This window comes from Haliotis rufescens, unplaced genomic scaffold (genome assembly GCF_023055435.1).
Source record: "Haliotis rufescens isolate VD_foot unplaced genomic scaffold, xgHalRufe1.0.p SCAF_111, whole genome shotgun sequence".
Classification (NCBI taxonomy): Eukaryota; Metazoa; Mollusca; class Gastropoda; order Lepetellida; family Haliotidae; genus Haliotis; species Haliotis rufescens.
Window position 1 is genome coordinate 657079 of NW_025963793.1, and position 19695 is coordinate 676773.

Consider the following 19695-nt stretch of genomic DNA (forward strand, 5'->3'; position numbering starts at 1 on the left):
ATTTAGCCAACAGCCTTACAACACTGAGCATAAAGGTATTGGTCATTTAGCCAACAGCCTTACAGCACTGAGCATAAAGGTATTGGTCATGAAGCCAACAGCCTTACAGCACTGAGCATAAAGGTATTGGTCATTTAGCCAACAGACTTACAGCACTGAGAATAAAGGTATTGGTCATTTAGCCAACAGACTTACAGCACTGAGAATGAAAGGTGCAGATCATTTCCCCGAGCCTCACAATGCTGAGAACTAAAGGTATTGGTCACTTAAGGGAGAAGTAAGGGAATGCCATTTAAGCGATAACTTTGAAAGGCTGACAAGTAAATGTACATGTAATTTAACCGATAACCTTACAGCGCTGAGAAGTAAAGGTATATGTAATTAAACATTCAGCTTTACAGCACAGAAAGTAACGATATAGTTCATTTAACCTTCAGCCTGACAACACTGAGAAGTTAAGGTATGTAATTTCACCATAGCCTTCTAGCACTGAAAAAGGTTAAAGGTATTGGTCACTTAAGGGAGAAGTAAAGGTATGCTATTTAACCGATAACCCTACAGCGCTGAGGAGTAAAGGTATGGGCCATTTAACCGATAACCTTACATCACTGAGAAGTGAACGTATATGTAAGTAATCATTCAGCTTTACAGCACAGAAAGTATCGGTATCGTTCATTTAACCTACAGCCTGACAGCACTGGGAAGTAAAGGTACAGGTCATTTAACCGATACCCTTACATTACGGAAAAGTAAAGGTAGAGGTAGTTAAACCGATAACCTTACAGCGCTGAGAAGTAAAGGTATAGGTCATTTAACCGATAGCCTTACAGCGCTGAGAAGTAAAGGTATAGGTCATTTGACTGATAACCTTTCAGCGCTGAGAGGTAAAGGTATAGACCATTTAACCGATAGCCTTACATCACGGAAAAGTAAAGGTATGGGTCATTTAACCGATAACTTTACAGCGCTGAGAAGTAAAGGTACAGGCCATTTAACCGATAACCTTACAGCTCTAAGAAGTAAAGGTATAGGCCATTTAACCGATAACCTTACATCACTGAGAAGTGAACGTATATGTAAGTAATCATTCAGCTTTACAGCACAGAAAGTATCGGTATCGTTCATTTAACCTACAACCTGACAGCACTGGGAAGTAAAGGTACAGGTCATTTAACCGATACCCTTACATTACGGAAAAGTAAAGGTAGAGGTAGTTAAACCGATAACCTTTCAGCGCTGAGAAGTAAAGGTATAGGTCATTTAACCGATAACCTTACAGCGTTGAGAAGTAAAGGTATAGGTCATTTAACCGATAACCTTTCAGCGCTGAGAAGTAAAGGTATAGGTCATGTAACCGATAACCTTTCAGCGTTGAGAAGTAAAGGTATAGGTCATTTAACCGATAACCTTTCAGCGCTGAGAAGTAAAGGTATAGGTCATTTAACCGATAACCTTACAGCGCTGAGAATTAAAGGTACAGGTCATTTAACTGATAACCTTTCAGCGCTGAGAAGTTAAGGTATAGGTCATTTAACCGATAACCTTACAGCGCTGAGAAGTAAAGGTATAGGTCATTTAACCGATAACCTTTCAGCGCTGAGAAGTAAAGGTATAGGCTATTTAACCGATAGCCTTACATCACGGAAAAGTAAAGGTACAGTTCATTCTACATATAGCATTTCATGAAGTTCAGTTATAGGTTGTTTAACCCATATCCTTACATCACTGAAGAGAAAAGCATTGGTCATTTGTATATAATATTTCATCACTAAGAATCCATTATTTTTTACATTTGACCTATAGAAGTAAACCTAATTAACCAATTAGGCTCATGACACGCCATAAAAATATTCTCCGTTTGTAAATAAACTCCCAACAATTAACAGATAATTTATACGTCCTTTGGCAAAATGCCAACTTATTATATTCATAATTTCACCAAACAGCCTCACATTCCACATCACGAAGATTCACGAAGTCAAGACTCAAACAAGATCAATATTCATGGACTGCCCTACCCATATTGGACATACTAAGTTTAGATTGCCATGTCTGAAACTGATATGAAGACGTCATTAGGAGAGTCATGAATGCATGCAATTAAGTGTATTTAATCTTTCATATATTGTGCCTCACTCTGCGATATTCTTCAAAGAACATAAAGTTTGGAGGAAGAAAATGGACACCAATTATTCTGTAAGAGACATAGATAATGTAGAAAGATTGGAACTTTCAGGCACGTATTATCTCAGAGTTAATCCTTTGAACAATGCCATGATAAATATGCTTTCATTTTAGGAGCTGGATCATTTATTTATCATAGCCTAACCATTCTGGGAGCTTTTCCTTTGACTCCGTTTGTTTCGGCTACTAACGTAATTACACGTAATTTGCCGAGCTAGCGATAGGCCTAGGAGTAATTTGCCCCTTTAAAGATCACAGATGCTGGTTAAATATTAACATTTTCATCATCAGAGTTCACATGAAAGAAATTAATTATTTAAAGGTGCACGCACGGTGTCAATTAACCGTTCTTTGGTGTAAATACGGTACTGCTGACCCATCCTTTGCCAATATTCAAACTCCACACACAGTGTGTGCCCCACTTCTCCGATGTGTGAGGGATGACTTCTGACTTATAATTATCTCTTATTAGAGATAGACCTAGTAAGCTGATTTGATAGCAAGGAGATCCCTGGAATAGCAGGCGTGCCCTCGGAAGTCTCTCTGTAATGAGTGGAGATGGATTGAGAATGTCGTAGACTTGACGTGAGTGTTAATGGAATGATCAATTCGCTTGGCCTGTTTTTCCAATGATGAATATTCAGACTGTGGTTATTTTCATGTCACGGTCAATGGTGATACGGGATGTGGAGGTGGAATACGCATGCGTGTTATATGATGGTAATAAGTACACTGTTTTGTACATCTAAATGTGTTGGTCATAAATAATCCCAGTATCGCTAAATCGCGATACTTGTGCCGAACAATAGTACGTACAGGTAGGGCTCACTGGTGTAAGGAACCACGCTCGTTGTACAAAGTTGCGTCCCTTAGTCACAGGATCACTTAGATGATCGTTGGTCGAATCCAAATCGATCAATCTTGTTGCAACAAGGACAAATCATCGTAGTTTATTGATACAAATTGTAATATACCACTAAAAAAAGTTAAACACCACCCGGGCCTTTTCGTGGACATCTGGTATTCTAACTATTTGATAGCGATTTAGACACACATGCGCATGACAAAGTCGGAAAGGTACAATAGACTCTGCTTTTAAGGGAGATTTGATATGATTATCGAAATGGATTTTGTCGCATTTATTTCACAAACAGGTACGCATTAACGAGGTTCATCTGTAGGAAACTTCGTACAAGACTAAAGCCTGTCCCTAATACTATGTGCTTCCGAATTTCAAGACATCAATGCATGATAATGATCATAGAATGGGGTCATGTGTTAGATATGTAATGCTCTTTGGTTTTCCGTTTCCATGGAGATCATTTTCATAAAATATCCTATCTGTATTACTATAGATCTGGTTCTGTAGTGTGACAGGGAAGAGGTACAGCCAATATATTTCGAAGGAGCCAATTTTCTGCCAACACTAGCACCAGCTGATGTCTGTGGATCAGAGGCCTTAAATTACTCTCTCCGTGCAAGGGCAAAACCCGTCACCCCTGACAGTGGTGTGGGGAAATGAAAGGCATCATCTTCACATGATTAGTTCGGCTATAGTGAAATCCCCTTGTTCTATGGGGCGTAGAAGTAACGGTGCAATATTGTCTTGGATTCATTCCAGTAGAATCATTGCTGGATCGTAAGATGACATTGATGAAATGTACTCCTCTCGAATTCTTAACGGTTGTTGAACTCGACATCTTACATCGTTTTAATACAGAAAGCCCGTGCTACTCAGGACATTGTTATTGATGAAAATCAAGAGATTATTTATTTTAATAAAGTGGTAGGTAGTCGCGTTCATTCGTCACATGGAAGATCAATTTCAATTCCCAGCATCGGTGCAATATGTAAAGTCCATACATTGTGGCCCCCGCAGTGATATGGCTGGTGTATTTATTGAGCCTGTATTGAAAACCTTTTGTGTTTTTCTATAATGTATGTAACAACGTAGATGATGTATTACAGCACACGCGCAGGAAGCAGTTCTGTTTTTTTATAAATGTTTTGTTTCTTTGTTTGTTGTTTAACGCCGCACTCAGCATTATTCCAGCTGTAAGACGGCGGCCGATAAATATTCGAGACAGGACCAGACAATCCAGTGATCGATAATATGAGCAAAGATCCACGAATTTGGGTTACGAGCACGCTGTCAACCAATTCAGCGAGCCTGACCACCCGATCCCGTTCGTCGCCTCTTACGACAAGCATAGTCGCCTGTTACGACAAGCATGGGTTGCTGGAGACGAATTCTAACCAGCAACCCCCACGAGAGTCAATAATGCATTTTAAGATTGTGGTACATATTGAATGTGTGGCCTCGTGGTATTTTGTGATGAGTAAATTAAAGGGATTTTGCTGTTTTCTGAAACACGCTGGCATTAACACCCGTCCAATGCCCGTGGCATTTGTCTGTCTCATGATTTCCAATGAGGTTGAAAGTATTTCCGTGTTGAACTGAAATGCGATGCTACTACATTATGTGAAAATCGGTGAATTTACGAGGAACAAAATGAAAGGCACGGGAGAAGGCCGTATTATCTGTTGGCGCAACGTTACCTCGTTAATGCAGACTGGCTATGACAATTGCGTAATCCTGTTATCTGGTGAACGATGTTCCAGTAACCTTACCACAAACAACAGTTGCATACAATAGAGAAGTTCGCAACTTAAGTGAGTGTAAATGTAGACGCCATGTCAGCAATATTTAATAAATCAATGATGGTAAAATCGACAAAACCGTTTCCATATTCATAAGAAGTTGATTGTAGGATTCCTACCATATCATGATCAGACAGACAGACAGACAGACAGACAGACAGTCAGACAGACTGACAGACTGACAGACTGACAAAAAGACAGACAGACAGACTGACAGACAGACAGACTGACAGACTGACAGACAGACAGACAGAAAGACAGACTGACGGACGGACGGACGGACGGACGGACGGACGGACTGACTGACTGACTGACTGACTGACTGACTGACTGACTGACAGACAGACAGACAGACAGACAGACAGACAAATTTATTCAGTACTTCGGGCCACCGGCCCATAATACAATGGAAATATACTGTTTATATATTTGCAGATCATGCTCATGTGTTTATGAACCACTATCAACGAGTGATGACACCATTTGTTCGCGAAGCTATATCACGACAGATTGTAGATACTGTAGACTGGATAAAAGATTAACATTTAGTCTCTGAAATCTTATATTACACAATATCCTTCTTGACTCTAAAAATAAAAAAAATTCCCTATGCTGATTTCAGAATAGAATAGAGCTAGCTTGAGCTGGCTAGACTTGCTTATGTATGCATTTCTAGATTATTATTTTTTCATAAAATAAATATATTCCACGGTCATGGTGCAGGACTAACTGCATAAGCTCACCAGTAAGCACGAGCAAATGTTCAACGATGACACATAACCAACTGAGAGAGTCTGACCTCACGGTAGCCAGCATTCTACTCTAATCACAGCATGGTGTACTGACGTGCTATTCTGCCCCAGATTTCCCACAGGGTCTACCGTAAGAATACAAGCTAATTTGATTCGATCCATTTGAAAATTAGATAAATATAACACGTCAACGTCAGAGAATAACCAGATTCCATTGGGCGTAAAAGGGAAAATAGCCGTGACAATTATATGAATGGATCACCGAAAATCAGTGATGACACCAGGTGTTCGCGAAAAGGGTAAGCATGTCCTGCCCTACCGTTAGCATCCGCGAAACACAATTTGCACTAACAAGTACGTGGGTGTTGCCTGACACCGCACAACATAACTTACATGCTGACCCTTTCAGCGAACACCTGGTGTCATCACCGATTTTTCAGTGGTCTGTTCATATTATACCCACAGCTATTTTGCCCTGTGGAATCTGTTTCGGCAGAATCTAGGATGGTTATTCTCTGACATTGACTAGCGACATTTCATTAATCTAGGTTAACAAAGTTGGACGAAACTGCATCATAAAGATTATATCCTTGGATTTTATTGGTTGTTGTTTTCTGCCACACCCATCAATACCCCAGCTATTTCGACAGCAGCCTAAAAATAGTAGTGTCTGGACAAAACAGTTAAATTCATCGGTTGATATTATGAGCAACGATCAACGGGTACGATGACACGCACTCCAGCAAGTCACTGCGCCTGACCACTCAGTCCATTAAGGGGGCACGGGTGGCCCAGTCGTCTGAGGCGCCGCGATTCGCTGTGCAGAATCTCGTCCCTTGGGCACGGCAGAAACCTATGATTGTGGGTTCGAATCTCTGTTCGCCCCGATTATGTTTCTAGGTTTGTCAGCACCATACCCGTGCTCGTGGGTTTCACCGAAGTGGTAAGCGTCCGAAACCTGCATTACTTCGGGCTTTCCTCCCACTTTAAGCTGACACGCCGCGATATAATTGTAATACTGTTAAAAACGGACTTAGATCCAACTCACTCACTCACTCAGTCCATTTAGAGAAAACAGTACAGACTGACAACTGTGGAATATGTTACAATGAAACAATGATACAATGAAACAATGATACAATGAAACAATGAAACTATGATACAATGAAACAATGATACAATGAAACTATGATACAATGAAACAATGATACAATGAAACAATGATACAATGAAACTATGATACAATGAAACAATGATACAATGAAACAATGATACAATGAAACAATGATACAATGAAACTATGATACAATGAAACAATGATACAATGAAACAATGATACAATGAAACAATGATACAATGAAACAATGATACAATGAAACTATGATACAATGAAACCATGATACAATGAAACAATGATACAATGAAACTATGATACAATGAAACTATGATACAATGAAACAATGATACAATGAAACTATGATACAATGAAACTATGATACAATGAAACTATGATACAATGAAACAATGATACAATGAAACAATGATACAATGAAACTATGATACAATGAAACTATGATACAATGAAACTATGATACAATGAAACAATGATACAATGAAACAATGATACAATGAAACTATGATACAATGAAACAATGATACAATGAAACAATGATACAATGAAACAATGATACAATGAAACTATGATACAATGAAACAATGATACAATGATACAATGATACAATGAAACTATGATACAATGAAACAATGATACAATGAAACTATGATACAATGAAACAATGATACAATGAAACTATGATACAATGAAACTATGTTACAATGAAACAATGATACAATGAAACTATGATACAATGAAACAATGATACAATGAAACTATGATACAATGAAACAATGATACAATGAAACTATGATACAATGAAACAATGATACAATGAAACTATGATACAATGAAACTATGTTACAATGAAACTATGATACAATGAAACTATGATACAATGAAACTATGATACAATGAAACAATGATACAATGAAACAATGATACAATGAAACTATGATACAATGAAACTATGATACAATGAAACAATGATACAATGAAACAATGATACAATGAAACTATGATACAATGAAACAATGATACAATGAAACAATGATACAATGAAACTATGATACAATGAAACAATGATACAATGAAACAATGATACAATGAAACTATGATACAATGAAACAATGATACAATGAAACTATGATACAATGAAACAATGATACAATGAAACTATGATACAATGAAACTATGATACAATGAAACAATGATACAATGAAACTATGATACAATGAAACTATGATACAATGAAACTATGATACAATGAAACAATGATACAATGAAACAATGATACAATGAAACAATGATACAATGAAACTATGATACAATGAAACAATGATACAATGAAACAATGATACAATGAAACAATGATACAATGAAACTATGATACAATGAAACAATGATACAATGAAACAATGATACAATGAAACAATGATACAATGAAACAATGATACAATGAAACTATGATACAATGAAACCATGATACAATGAAACAATGATACAATGAAACTATGATACAATGAAACTATGATACAATGAAACAATGATACAATGAAACTATGATACAATGAAACTATGATACAATGAAACTATGATACAATGAAACAATGATACAATGAAACAATGATACAATGAAACTATGATACAATGAAACTATGATACAATGAAACTATGATACAACGAAACAATGATACAATGAAACAATGATACAATGAAACTATGATACAATGAAACAATGATACAATGAAACAATGATACAATGAAACAATGATACAATGAAACTATGATACAATGAAACAATGATACAATGATACAATGATACAATGAAACTATGATACAATGAAACAATGATACAATGAAACTATGATACAATGAAACAATGATACAATGAAACTATGATACAATGAAACTATGTTACAATGAAACAATGATACAATGAAACTATGATACAATGAAACAATGATACAATGAAACAATGATACAATGAAACAATGATACAATGAAACTATGATACAATGAAACAATGATACAATGAAACTATGATACAATGAAACTATGTTACAATGAAACTATGATACAATGAAACTATGATACAATGAAACTATGATACAATGAAACAATGATACAATGAAACAATGATACAATGAAACTATGATACAATGAAACTATGATACAATGAAACAATGATACAATGAAACAATGATACAATGAAACTATGATACAATGAAACAATGATACAATGAAACAATGATACAATGAAACTATGATACAATGAAACAATGATACAATGAAACAATGATACAATGAAACTATGATACAATGAAACAATGATACAATGAAACTATGATACAATGAAACAATGATACAATGAAACTATGATACAATGAAACTATGATACAATGAAACAATGATACAATGAAACTATGATACAATGAAACAATGATACAATGAAACTATGATACAATGAAACCATGATACAATGAATGCGAAAAAGTCTTACCTTGAATCCCAACGGGGTTGTGTAAGACAGGAATAAAGCCGCATATCACGCAATCGGACATGACACCTAGAAAATATTTCAAACCCCGTGATAAAAAAACAACCTTATTAATCTTTTAAGGTCGTTAAAGATCGATAGACCTGTGGAAATCCGGGTTAAAAGGGGACTTCAGCAGCCCATGCTTGTGGTATGAGGCGACTAACGGGATCGGGTGGTCAGGCTCGCTGACTTGGTTGATGCATGTCATCGTATCCCAAATGCGTAGATCGTGATCATGATTCAATCACTGGATTGACATTATCTGATTGGCTAGTTGCCGTTTTTTCATGACGTCATCTTTTTGTCACGACATGACTGGCCCCATTCACAAATTGAGTTTCCATATTATTAAACATTTTTTATTGTCCAAAAAGACAAAGGGATTGGGCACAAGTGCAGCACTTATTACCGCCTTCTCCCTTTACCATACAGAACCCACTGCGGTCACAAGACAGATGTGATATTGTCATACAAACATATTTTATAGAAAATAAGTCTCTGTACTTGTGAGCACGGCCCGTGAAGATCCGGGTTAGAATACATGTAGGTCTTCAGCAACCCATGCTTGCCGTAAAAGGCGACTATGCATGTCGTTAGAGGCGACAAACGGGATCGGGTGGTCAGACTCGTTGTCATCGTATCCCAAATGCGTAGATCGATGTCCATGATATCAATCACTGAATTGTCTGATCTGGACTCTATTATTAACAAAACGCCGCCATATAGCTGGACTATTATTGAGTGCGGCGTTAAACAACAAACAAATAATTTATCGAAAAAACCCGGAATTGCCATTCGTTGAAAATTGGTTACATATTTAGCGATGCTAATTTGTTTTCCGATTATATAACAAGCATCCTTTGATGTTGAAATGAACAATGTAAACCTGCCGATGCATAGCAGTGGGTTGACGGGCGGAAATAACAGTAATTGAAATATATTAGAAAGTAATTGCTGCATTATCAGCATGCAGAACGTAATACATACCCTGCCACTTTAGGTTGTTTTTCTCATCAATTGTTCCGCTCCGCATGTGGTCCATTGAACCAGGGATTATTACCAGTCGGTTTTTGCATTTGAACTGCATAGGGATTTGTTGACGAAATAGAACGGAAATACAAGTGATGTACGCAGTAAGTAAATATACCACACGATAAAATGAGAAATGTATCGTGTCGGTTTCCTTTCAGGGGAGCTGGGAAAATAACCGTAAATAACTTCAGCTAATAATATTGTGTAAGATGATGAAAATACAAGATACCTCAGGGCTAATGTTCCCAACACATACGTAGTCACGGAGAATTTTTTTGTATTCGCAGGTCTGTTAAATAATAATCACTCTAACAATTGTTTACCATCCGATTCAACGCCTTATGGTAATGTTATTCAAACAATTTATCGTTTCAATATATAATAAGGGGTGGTAGCTTTAACCACAAAGTGCGATTTCCCACACGTAAAGAGTGTGATACCCAACTCTTGCTCAGAAGTTGTTTGATCAAGGTTACAAAATTCAAGGCCTCAGTAAAGCTTTCAAAATGTTTTACGGTAGACATGTAGCGGACATTTCCAAAAATGACGCATCAGTGACAAAAATGATGTCCGATGCAAGTCCCTAGTTTGACTTGTCCCATATGTTCCCATGTTTTTTCAGGTGAACAATTGTCTTGCCTTTGCATGTGTTTGTGATGTTGCCACCGATGGGGCAGGATACACTCACCTTTTCGCGAACACCTGGTATCATTACTATTTGATAGTGATTCATTAACACATGCTCGTGATATAGTAGGAATTGTACAATCGACTCTGCTTTATGCAAAGATTTCTATTGGATATGGAAAGGATTTTGTCGCTTTAATTATCTACCCTGCTGTGATATGGCTCGAATGGTGCTATAAATGCGGAAAAACATTCTTGCTCACTGTTTCTATTTTGGGGTAATCGTATTAAATTCTGGATATATTGTTGTAATCTTTTCAATTTCTGCATATTTGTATTCCCCAATTCCATTTCTGGGTGCTCTCTGGATGCTCATAGGTGCAAACCCTTAAGAGATTCCGGGTAGAATTTGCTCCCCAGCAACCTATGCTGGTCGTACGAGACGACTTAATCGGGTGGTCATGCTCCGTGGTTTGGTTGGTTGCTGTCATCGTACCCCAACAGCGTGGATTTTTGCTCGTAATTTCCAATCACTGGATTTTCTGATCCAGACCCGATTATTTCCAGGTCTTCGTGATATAACTGGAATATTCTTGAATGTGGCTGTAAAGACCAAACCAAATCACTGGTTCATAAAAAAAAGAATTTCTCGTGTCATCAATTATTCAACACAAGGAAGCTATTCTAGGGTGACATCGCCTCCAGGAAATGCACTCCTACAGTGTTGATCAACTACAAGTTGAGTTATTTTCGTTTTTTGGTGACTAGTTCAGGAAAGCCACTTTTAGTTTGGGCTTCACACCGACTGAAAAATAAAGTGCATCTCTGAAACCAAAAAGTAGGTTTTCGTGTACTTGTGAATACAGCCGATTGTTTTATGTCGTTAAGATCAATACAAGCACACCTCGCTTCCAGTGTTTATTAATGTTTATGAATACAAGGACATCTTTCTTTCTGTGTTTATTAATGTTGATTAATACCAGGACATCTTTCTTTCTGTGTTTATTAATGTTGATTAATACAAGGACACCTTTATTTTTGTGTTTATTAATGTTTATCAATATTTTGGAACTTTTTACTGCTTTGATCACCACACGAGTGATCGTTCTTGGCTGGTCATGATAGAGCGGGCAGTTTTCGTATTTCTTTAACAGGAAAAGGCTATTCTGATTCCCACAGTTCCATCTTCCAGAAGCAAGGGAGTTAACTGACTGTAAACGTCCAGTTTCCACCCTTGCCGAACTACGTTTGAATTGATTTGCTTGATCGTGGCGCCACCAGTGGCTGCTACGCTTTATGTCCCTTCTCTGTCCCTCCTACGGACCAATCAGGTTCAACCTCTCATATCATTTGCATTTGCTTCAGTCAAGATGATCTGATCGATAATCAAAATCTTTATTGTAATAGAACGGGTTTTACCTCGCAAAGAGCATCAAATCATTTGAGCACCATGATTAAAAACATGAAAAGATTTGGAAAATATCTGTCGACGCCCAGTTGACGGTACACTTGCTTTGCAAATCATGCAGTCGACCGAAATCTGCAGGTTAAAATCCATGTTGTTTATTAACCGGATGTCTAGTTTGTTACCCGATTTTGATTGGACTATGCATAGACTCGTTAGTCCAGCCAAAATATGACTCTATAATTCCAGCCTAGTTCGGCAAGGGTGGAAACTGGACTTTTATAGTCAGTTAACTCACTTGCCTCGGGAAGATGACAGTTAATAGGATATCTGTAAGCGAGCGTTTATGAATGCAAAATGGTGAAGTCCGAGTAACGAGTTCATTACTGCAAGCACATGTGTGTGTCCGTCAGTACCTGTGGGGGTTCATCAATGAAAGAACATATGTGTGTTCATCACGACTTTTGGAAGTTCATCATTGCAGAGACATGTGTGTGTCCATCAAGATTTTGGAAGTTCATCAATCCAAATGGGTGCGTGTTTATCAGGATATTTGGCAGTCAATCAATACATGTGCGTGTGCGTGTTCGTCAAGAGATTTGGGAGTTCATCAATGTGGGTACATATGTGTGTGTTCATCAAGAGATTTGGGAGTTCATCAATTCAAGGGCGTGTGCGTGTGTATCAGGAATTTGAGGCATTCATTCGTACAAGGTCACATGTGTGCGTTCATCAGTACATTCGCGAGTTCATCATTGAAAGGGGCGGTCGGGTAGCCTAGTGGTTAAAGCGTTCGCTCGTCACGCCGAAGACCGGGTTCGATTCCCGACATGGGTACAATGTGTGAAGCCCATTTCTGGTGTCCCCCGCCGTGATATTGCTGGAATATTGCTAAAAGCGGCGTAAAACCATACTCACTCACTCACTCACTCATCATTGAAAGGACGGTGTTTAATGGCTGTTCTCTCAAACGAGTGCGTCAGTTTATGAGCTTGATTTAACACCTTTTTTAAACAATACTTCATTTTAACACGTCGATTAAATCATTAATATGAATAAATCCAAAAGAACGAGAAGGACGCTGAGAATGGATCAACCGGCTGATTTTAAAATCTATTACATATACTGCGTTACTTTAACTTGAAGTGCTGGAGATACAGAAATATTTCCATACATCCGTAGTTCGCGACAAGCGGGAGTGCGATATAAAGCGTGATGGGAATTACCTCCTCTTAAATCATACATCGATTTACGAGGTTCGAGTTTCACATGTATATTATTTTTACTTATTAGTTAATGGTACCTTTTAAATTCATCCAAATCCAAGCAGCTTTCGTGTCATCTATTCGCTGACACAGATGATGTGGGTTAAGTGATGAATATTGCCTTGTTTCTGGTCGAATTACCAACTAACTGAATAATGCCAAACCTTGTAGTATACTGTGTGTCCTAATTACGGCACAAATTAAATTTACCACAAGCCAGTCCCAGACTCATCCCCATACACACTAGCGCTGCTTCCGCCAATCGCAATATATGGAAGAGGCGTTCTAATGTGAAGCGACCAGTCTCACACTGTGTCTATGCTGAATTTAGAAGTACTCCGCCGATCCCAAATGATTTCTACATAGGAAAATGTATCGATTCACGTTCACGAGTGACTACATCCCGCTTTCTTGATATAGCCGACCCCCTTCAGATCCGAATCTACCAACGACCCCCGGGTCATTCCCGGCATACATTGGCCTTCAGCGACAGTAAGCAAGTGTCGGGGATGCAAATTGACTAGACCAAAGATGCCCGTGGAACGCCGGGGAGGAGAGATACGAAACTATGCTAAAATGGTGTGTGATCATTTGGGAGTCCTTTTATGATGCTGTGAATGACCAATTTCACAACACAATTACACCATTCCCGCATGTGTGGTTTCGACTTCTCAAACTGCAAGCCATGTACAGATGCCCATGGCTATTTGTGAGGTCCCTTAAAGATTTGTCTCGGGTGACCTCATGGCGTTTTATGTTCACTTTTCAGAATTAGTTTCGTACTCTTGGGATCAACCTCCCTGCTTCTGATAAAAGTTCAAACAAAGCTTCGGGCACATGTGGCAGTGTTGAAAAGCTCCTTGCACTGTCATTGCATTTCAACGGCCGACTCCTTCGTCATCCAAGAAGCTCCATCTGAACGCAGGTGCTCTGAGAAAGGTAGGGCCGATTAAACTACTTATACCAGTCTCGTGTGCTGGTCAGCTTCATCGTCGGGTTGGGGAATCGATTCCTCGGAAGCTAATGTACGAGTGGTTTATTCTGTCTTAAAGGTGCAGTACCATTAAGGTTCACAGTGCGATGATGTTTGTGTTCGTAAATATTCTTGTGGTTTTAAGGCTCTTGTACAGAATGTTTTGCTGATATATCCTTGAGTCACATATGGTCTCACATACATTCGTTAGTCACATATAGCCTTAGGAACAATGAAAGAAGGAAAGGTGTCCTTATGTAGAGGGTTTCAAGTTAAACATAGTCGATGTGACTGCGGACTATGTGACTGTCAGTGGGGTATACTTACCCGTTTCTCGAACACCTGGTGTCCTGACTGAATTTCATTGATCAATTCATGAAATGTTTATCGCTGTTTTGCCTTTTGCATCGAGTGGAGTCTGTTTCGGTATATATTTGGGACTGATTATTCTCTGGTTATATATTTACATTTTAACGCACATATCCACTGATACGTGTGTGTTTCCTTAAAGGTCTCTGTTGGTTTTGTTCACATGCTGGTGTTTTTAGATAGATGCGGAAGTTTCTTCAAAATAGGGACATCAAAACAATAGTTCATCAGCTGCAAAGGTATAATCTTTGTGGACATATGTGATGCTTGTTTTATAGACATATAGTTATTCGAAAATAGAAAACTATTTACACACAAGCGCCGAACAAGAATCTGTCCTAGTCCATCAGAATATAACATGTTCGCAGCAAGGTATCTAAAATCTACTTTATAACACTACAGGTAGGTTTCAATAAATCGCAACAGTACAGCATATCAACAGTATAGCATATCAAATCGAAATTGCGTTATGGGATTGCGAGTGAAGCGGGTTCCGTTATATCCAGTCAAAAACGTTAATATGTAATGTGGCTAAAAAAGCATATTGTACCCTGTATGGCAGACTCCGCCTTGTATTACATCATGTTTATTTGGCCGACTTACACATGTACATATTGTATAGGTTACCGTATCTGTCAATGTTTCTGTACATCATATATTCAGCCTGTCATAACCTTATCATAATGGATACGTCGACTGAATGAAGTTAAATCATTCTGTATTCTTAAGGAAGGGGGCAGTAACGATCCCATAATTATATCAACTCATCACGCTTCGACTTAAAGGGATCGAATAAGACCTATATCAAAGGAGCATTCTGTTAGAGTTATTCTGTTATTTCGTCTTAACCGATATATTAGTTACTTGTGTTCGAATTATCGCTGACACTATACTACCCGATGCCCATTGCTTACACAACCACAGTTGCAATGCTGGTCCCCAAATCAGCACCATAGTGAAAGAATGCATTGAACAGCTTTCCCTTACCGTACACACGACCTAAAAACATACCTTACCCCATTGAACTCAAACGATTTTCTTCTCGTGGATGAGCGACCACTTTTAGATATTTGATGTGAGGAAAGCGATCAATGCCTACAGCAGCGTAAATGGCCACTCAAGGCTAACCAACACAAGACAGGCATTCCGTATCTCCCACACGCGGCTGACCAGATGATTATCTGGCCATCGACCTTCACATACAACAATCACACTGATATCGACTACATTCAGGGCACGACGTTCAATCCATATAAATGCTGACTGGTACTCGGCCACTGTTATATACATTGATTGACAGCTATGTAATCGCTATTTACAAGATTTGTAAGGTTTTATTGAAGTGTTGAGCCCAAAGGCATATATTTATTGGGGTGTTTATGCCTTCTTAAGTTCCTCCCCGATGTGTTTATCCTGTGCTAAGAAACGGCCGCCATTGCGGTTCCTCTTGGCCACGAGGGAGATGTTATTCTAACCTGAGGCTGATAAAAGAAAGGTAAGACCGAAAACCTAATACTCAAGATACCAAAATAACATGAGTACACGAGTCTCAAATTTATCTTTAGTGAAACCTAATGCTTACACTTGACACACAGACAATAACGGTATGATGTTGTTTTACCTGGTTACGCAAGGATGCCTTATAATAATAATAATAATAATAATAATAATAATAATAATAATAATAATAATAATAATAATAATAATAACAACAACAACAACAACAACAATAATAATAATAATAATAATAGTAGTAATACTAATGTGTGTTCTTATATCTCGCTGGCCTCCATACATGTCGGTGCGTTTTTAAATCGCTAGCATTACTATCTCGGGCAATGGATCAGTGTGCACTCGATTTTTATTTTCGTCTCCCTGGGGAGTATACAAACCATGGTCTCTTGTCAGGCGCTAACAATCACTTTACCAGACCATCCTGCCTTATACCCGTTTTTACTGCTGGTTGAACCGAGTCATATTTCGGACAAAGGCTCTTGTCTTAGTAGACACAACATGTGCAAACTGTGCTTCTTAAAGAAAAGAATACAAGCATATAATTGTTTTATTTTAATAAGTAGTAATATCAGTGGTTTTCTTAGTTAAATAATGTTACGTCATTGCTGGATAAAACGTGTATTATGTACAGGGTTTGACCTCCGGGTGTTCAAATTGATATATCTTGAAAATTGAACTGTTATTCCAAAGTTGACACTTTGCAAGGCTCATAGCAATAACAAGGCTCCATTTGTCCTATTAATGTTATCCACACAAGAGATTTGTATAAAGAAGTAGTTTCTTCCAGCTCGTCCCGGTGAGCATTAAGCCGGTTAGTCAAGTGTCCGAATTATTCTGGATTAAACACGTTTTACTTCCAAGGGGGGAGTGTGTAGCTAGGTCGTCTCAGACATACCAGGAAGAGTTGCTTCCCTTAGTTTCAAGGATCCTCCATTAGTTTCGAATCCCAGATTCCTCCCGAATATAATTCTTGATTTGCTAGTTATGCCAAAGAAGTAACACCTTTCCTACAACAAACTAATTTGCTATATCCCACAATAGCCTCACAAGAAGGCACTGCAAATTTCAATTAAGTTTCTTTTCTTATCCCGAAGGGCGTTTTTCGCATCGCTTAAAAATTGGATTTTGTAATCATGATATTTCATTGCCAGAGAAAGAGTCAATGTTGTGCTCAATCAATTGTTTTAGCATGCACTGCATCAATATATCATGGCTACTCAGAAATTGAGAAGCTTTTTACCGGACATAATTAGCAAGAGTTCCCCTCCCTGTCTTCATTACTACCAGTGCATTCGCTTCATCTCCCAGTTAAATCAGGGACTTGCTTTATATCGGTTACACAGGCCTCTAAAGTCTGCGCACTTAATTGACAATTTCCGAATTTATCATTATTGGATATGAAGCTACGTAATCATATCGGAATGGCTTCTATGTAGCAGTTACAGAAAGGCCTAGCAGTCTTGCAAGGTGCTTGTTGAGCCAATGTTTCTTTTTGTGCGCGAGAGTGTGACTCAAAACAGTAACTGTTGAAATGAATCACTCCTGGTTTCACTAAATATTTACACTTCTCTTTTACGGAGTTTCTGTTTGGCATATGTTACTGCCATTGCCTCGATACAGATTCATCCATCTTCATGGATGTGGCATTGTTGAGGTGATAAAAGAGTTCACTTTAGACCTAAATACAGTGAGATACCATTAATACCAGTACCGTTTTTTCCTTATAGAATGGAGTAATGGCAATGTCTATATAGGACACATTTGACAAGGGTGTACTGGTCATGTCTATATATGACACATTTTACAAAGGAGTATTGGTTAAGTGTTTATAGGACACCTTTTACAAGGTAGGACTGGCCATGTGTATATATGACACATCTTCCCAGGGTGTACTGGCCATGTGTATATATGACACATTTTACAAGGGTGTACTGGCCATGTGTATATATGACACATCTTACAAGGGTGTACTGGCCATGTGTATATATGACACATTTGACAAAGGAGTATTGGTCAAGTGTTTATAGGACACATTTTACAAGGAAGTACTTGTCCAGTGTAAACATGATACATTTTACAAGGGAGTACTGGTCATGTGTATATATGATACATTTTACAAGGGAGTACTTGTCCAGTGTAAACATGATACATTTTACAAGGGAGTACTGGCCATGTTATCTATGACACCGTTTACAAGGGAGCACTGGCCGTGTGTATATATGATACATTTTACAAGGGAGTACTGGCCATGTGTATATATGATACATTTTACAAGGGAGTACTGGCCATGTCTATATATGATACATTTTACAAGGGTGTACTGGCCATGTCTATATATGATACATTTTACAAGGGAGTACTGGCCATGTCTATATATGATACATTTTACAAGGGAGTACTGGCCATGTCTATATATGATACATTTTACAAGGGAGTACTTGCCATGTGTATATATGATACATTTTACAAGGGAGTACTGGCCATGTCTATATATGATACATTTTACAAGGGTGTACTGGCCATGTTATCTATGACACCTTTTACAAGGGAGCACTGGCCGTGTGTATATATGATACATTTTACAAGGGAGTACTGGCCATGTGTATATATGATACATTTTACAAGGGAGTACTGGCCATGTCTATATATGATACATTTTACAAGGGTGTACTGGCCATGTCTATATATGATACATTTTACAAGGGAGTACTGGCCATGTCTATATATGATACATTTTACAAGGGAGTACTGGCCATGTCTATATATGATACATTTTACAAGGGAGTACTTGCCATGTGTATATATGATACATTTTACAAGGGAGTACTGGCCATGTCTATATATGATACATTTTACAAGGGTGTACTGGCCATGTGTATATATGATGCATTTTACAAGGGAGTACTGGTCAAGTGTATATATGACACATTTTACAAGGGAGTACTGGCCATGTCTATCTATGACACCTTTTACAAGGGAGTACTGGCCATGTCTATATATGACACATCTTACAAGGGAGTACTGGTCACGTGTATATATGACATATTTTACAAGGGAGTACTTGCCATGTGTATATATGATGCATTTTACAAGGGAGTACTGGTCACGTGTATATATGACACATTTTACAAGGGAGTACTGGCCATGTCTATCTATGACACCTTTTACAAGGGAGTACTGGCCATGTCTATATATGACACATCTTACAAGGGAGTACTGGTCAAGTGTATATATGACATATTTTACAAGGGAGTAC

The 19695-nt window shown here is 38.1% G+C and overlaps 1 protein-coding gene across 3 annotated transcripts in view; it reads left to right on the plus strand.

Annotated features, from left to right (window-relative positions):
• Positions 1 to 19695, plus strand: part of LOC124125888 — a 78872-nt gene that overhangs the window by 25955 nt on the left and 33222 nt on the right. The window contains exon 2 of one of the 3 annotated variants that reach the window (XM_046489271.2): positions 14352 to 14521. The exons of the other annotated variants lie outside the window; for them this stretch is intronic. Within the exon in view, the coding sequence (XP_046345227.1) occupies positions 14352 to 14521 (170 nt within the window). The remainder of the gene's footprint in view (positions 1 to 14351; positions 14522 to 19695) is intronic. 3 annotated transcript variants of the gene reach the window in all.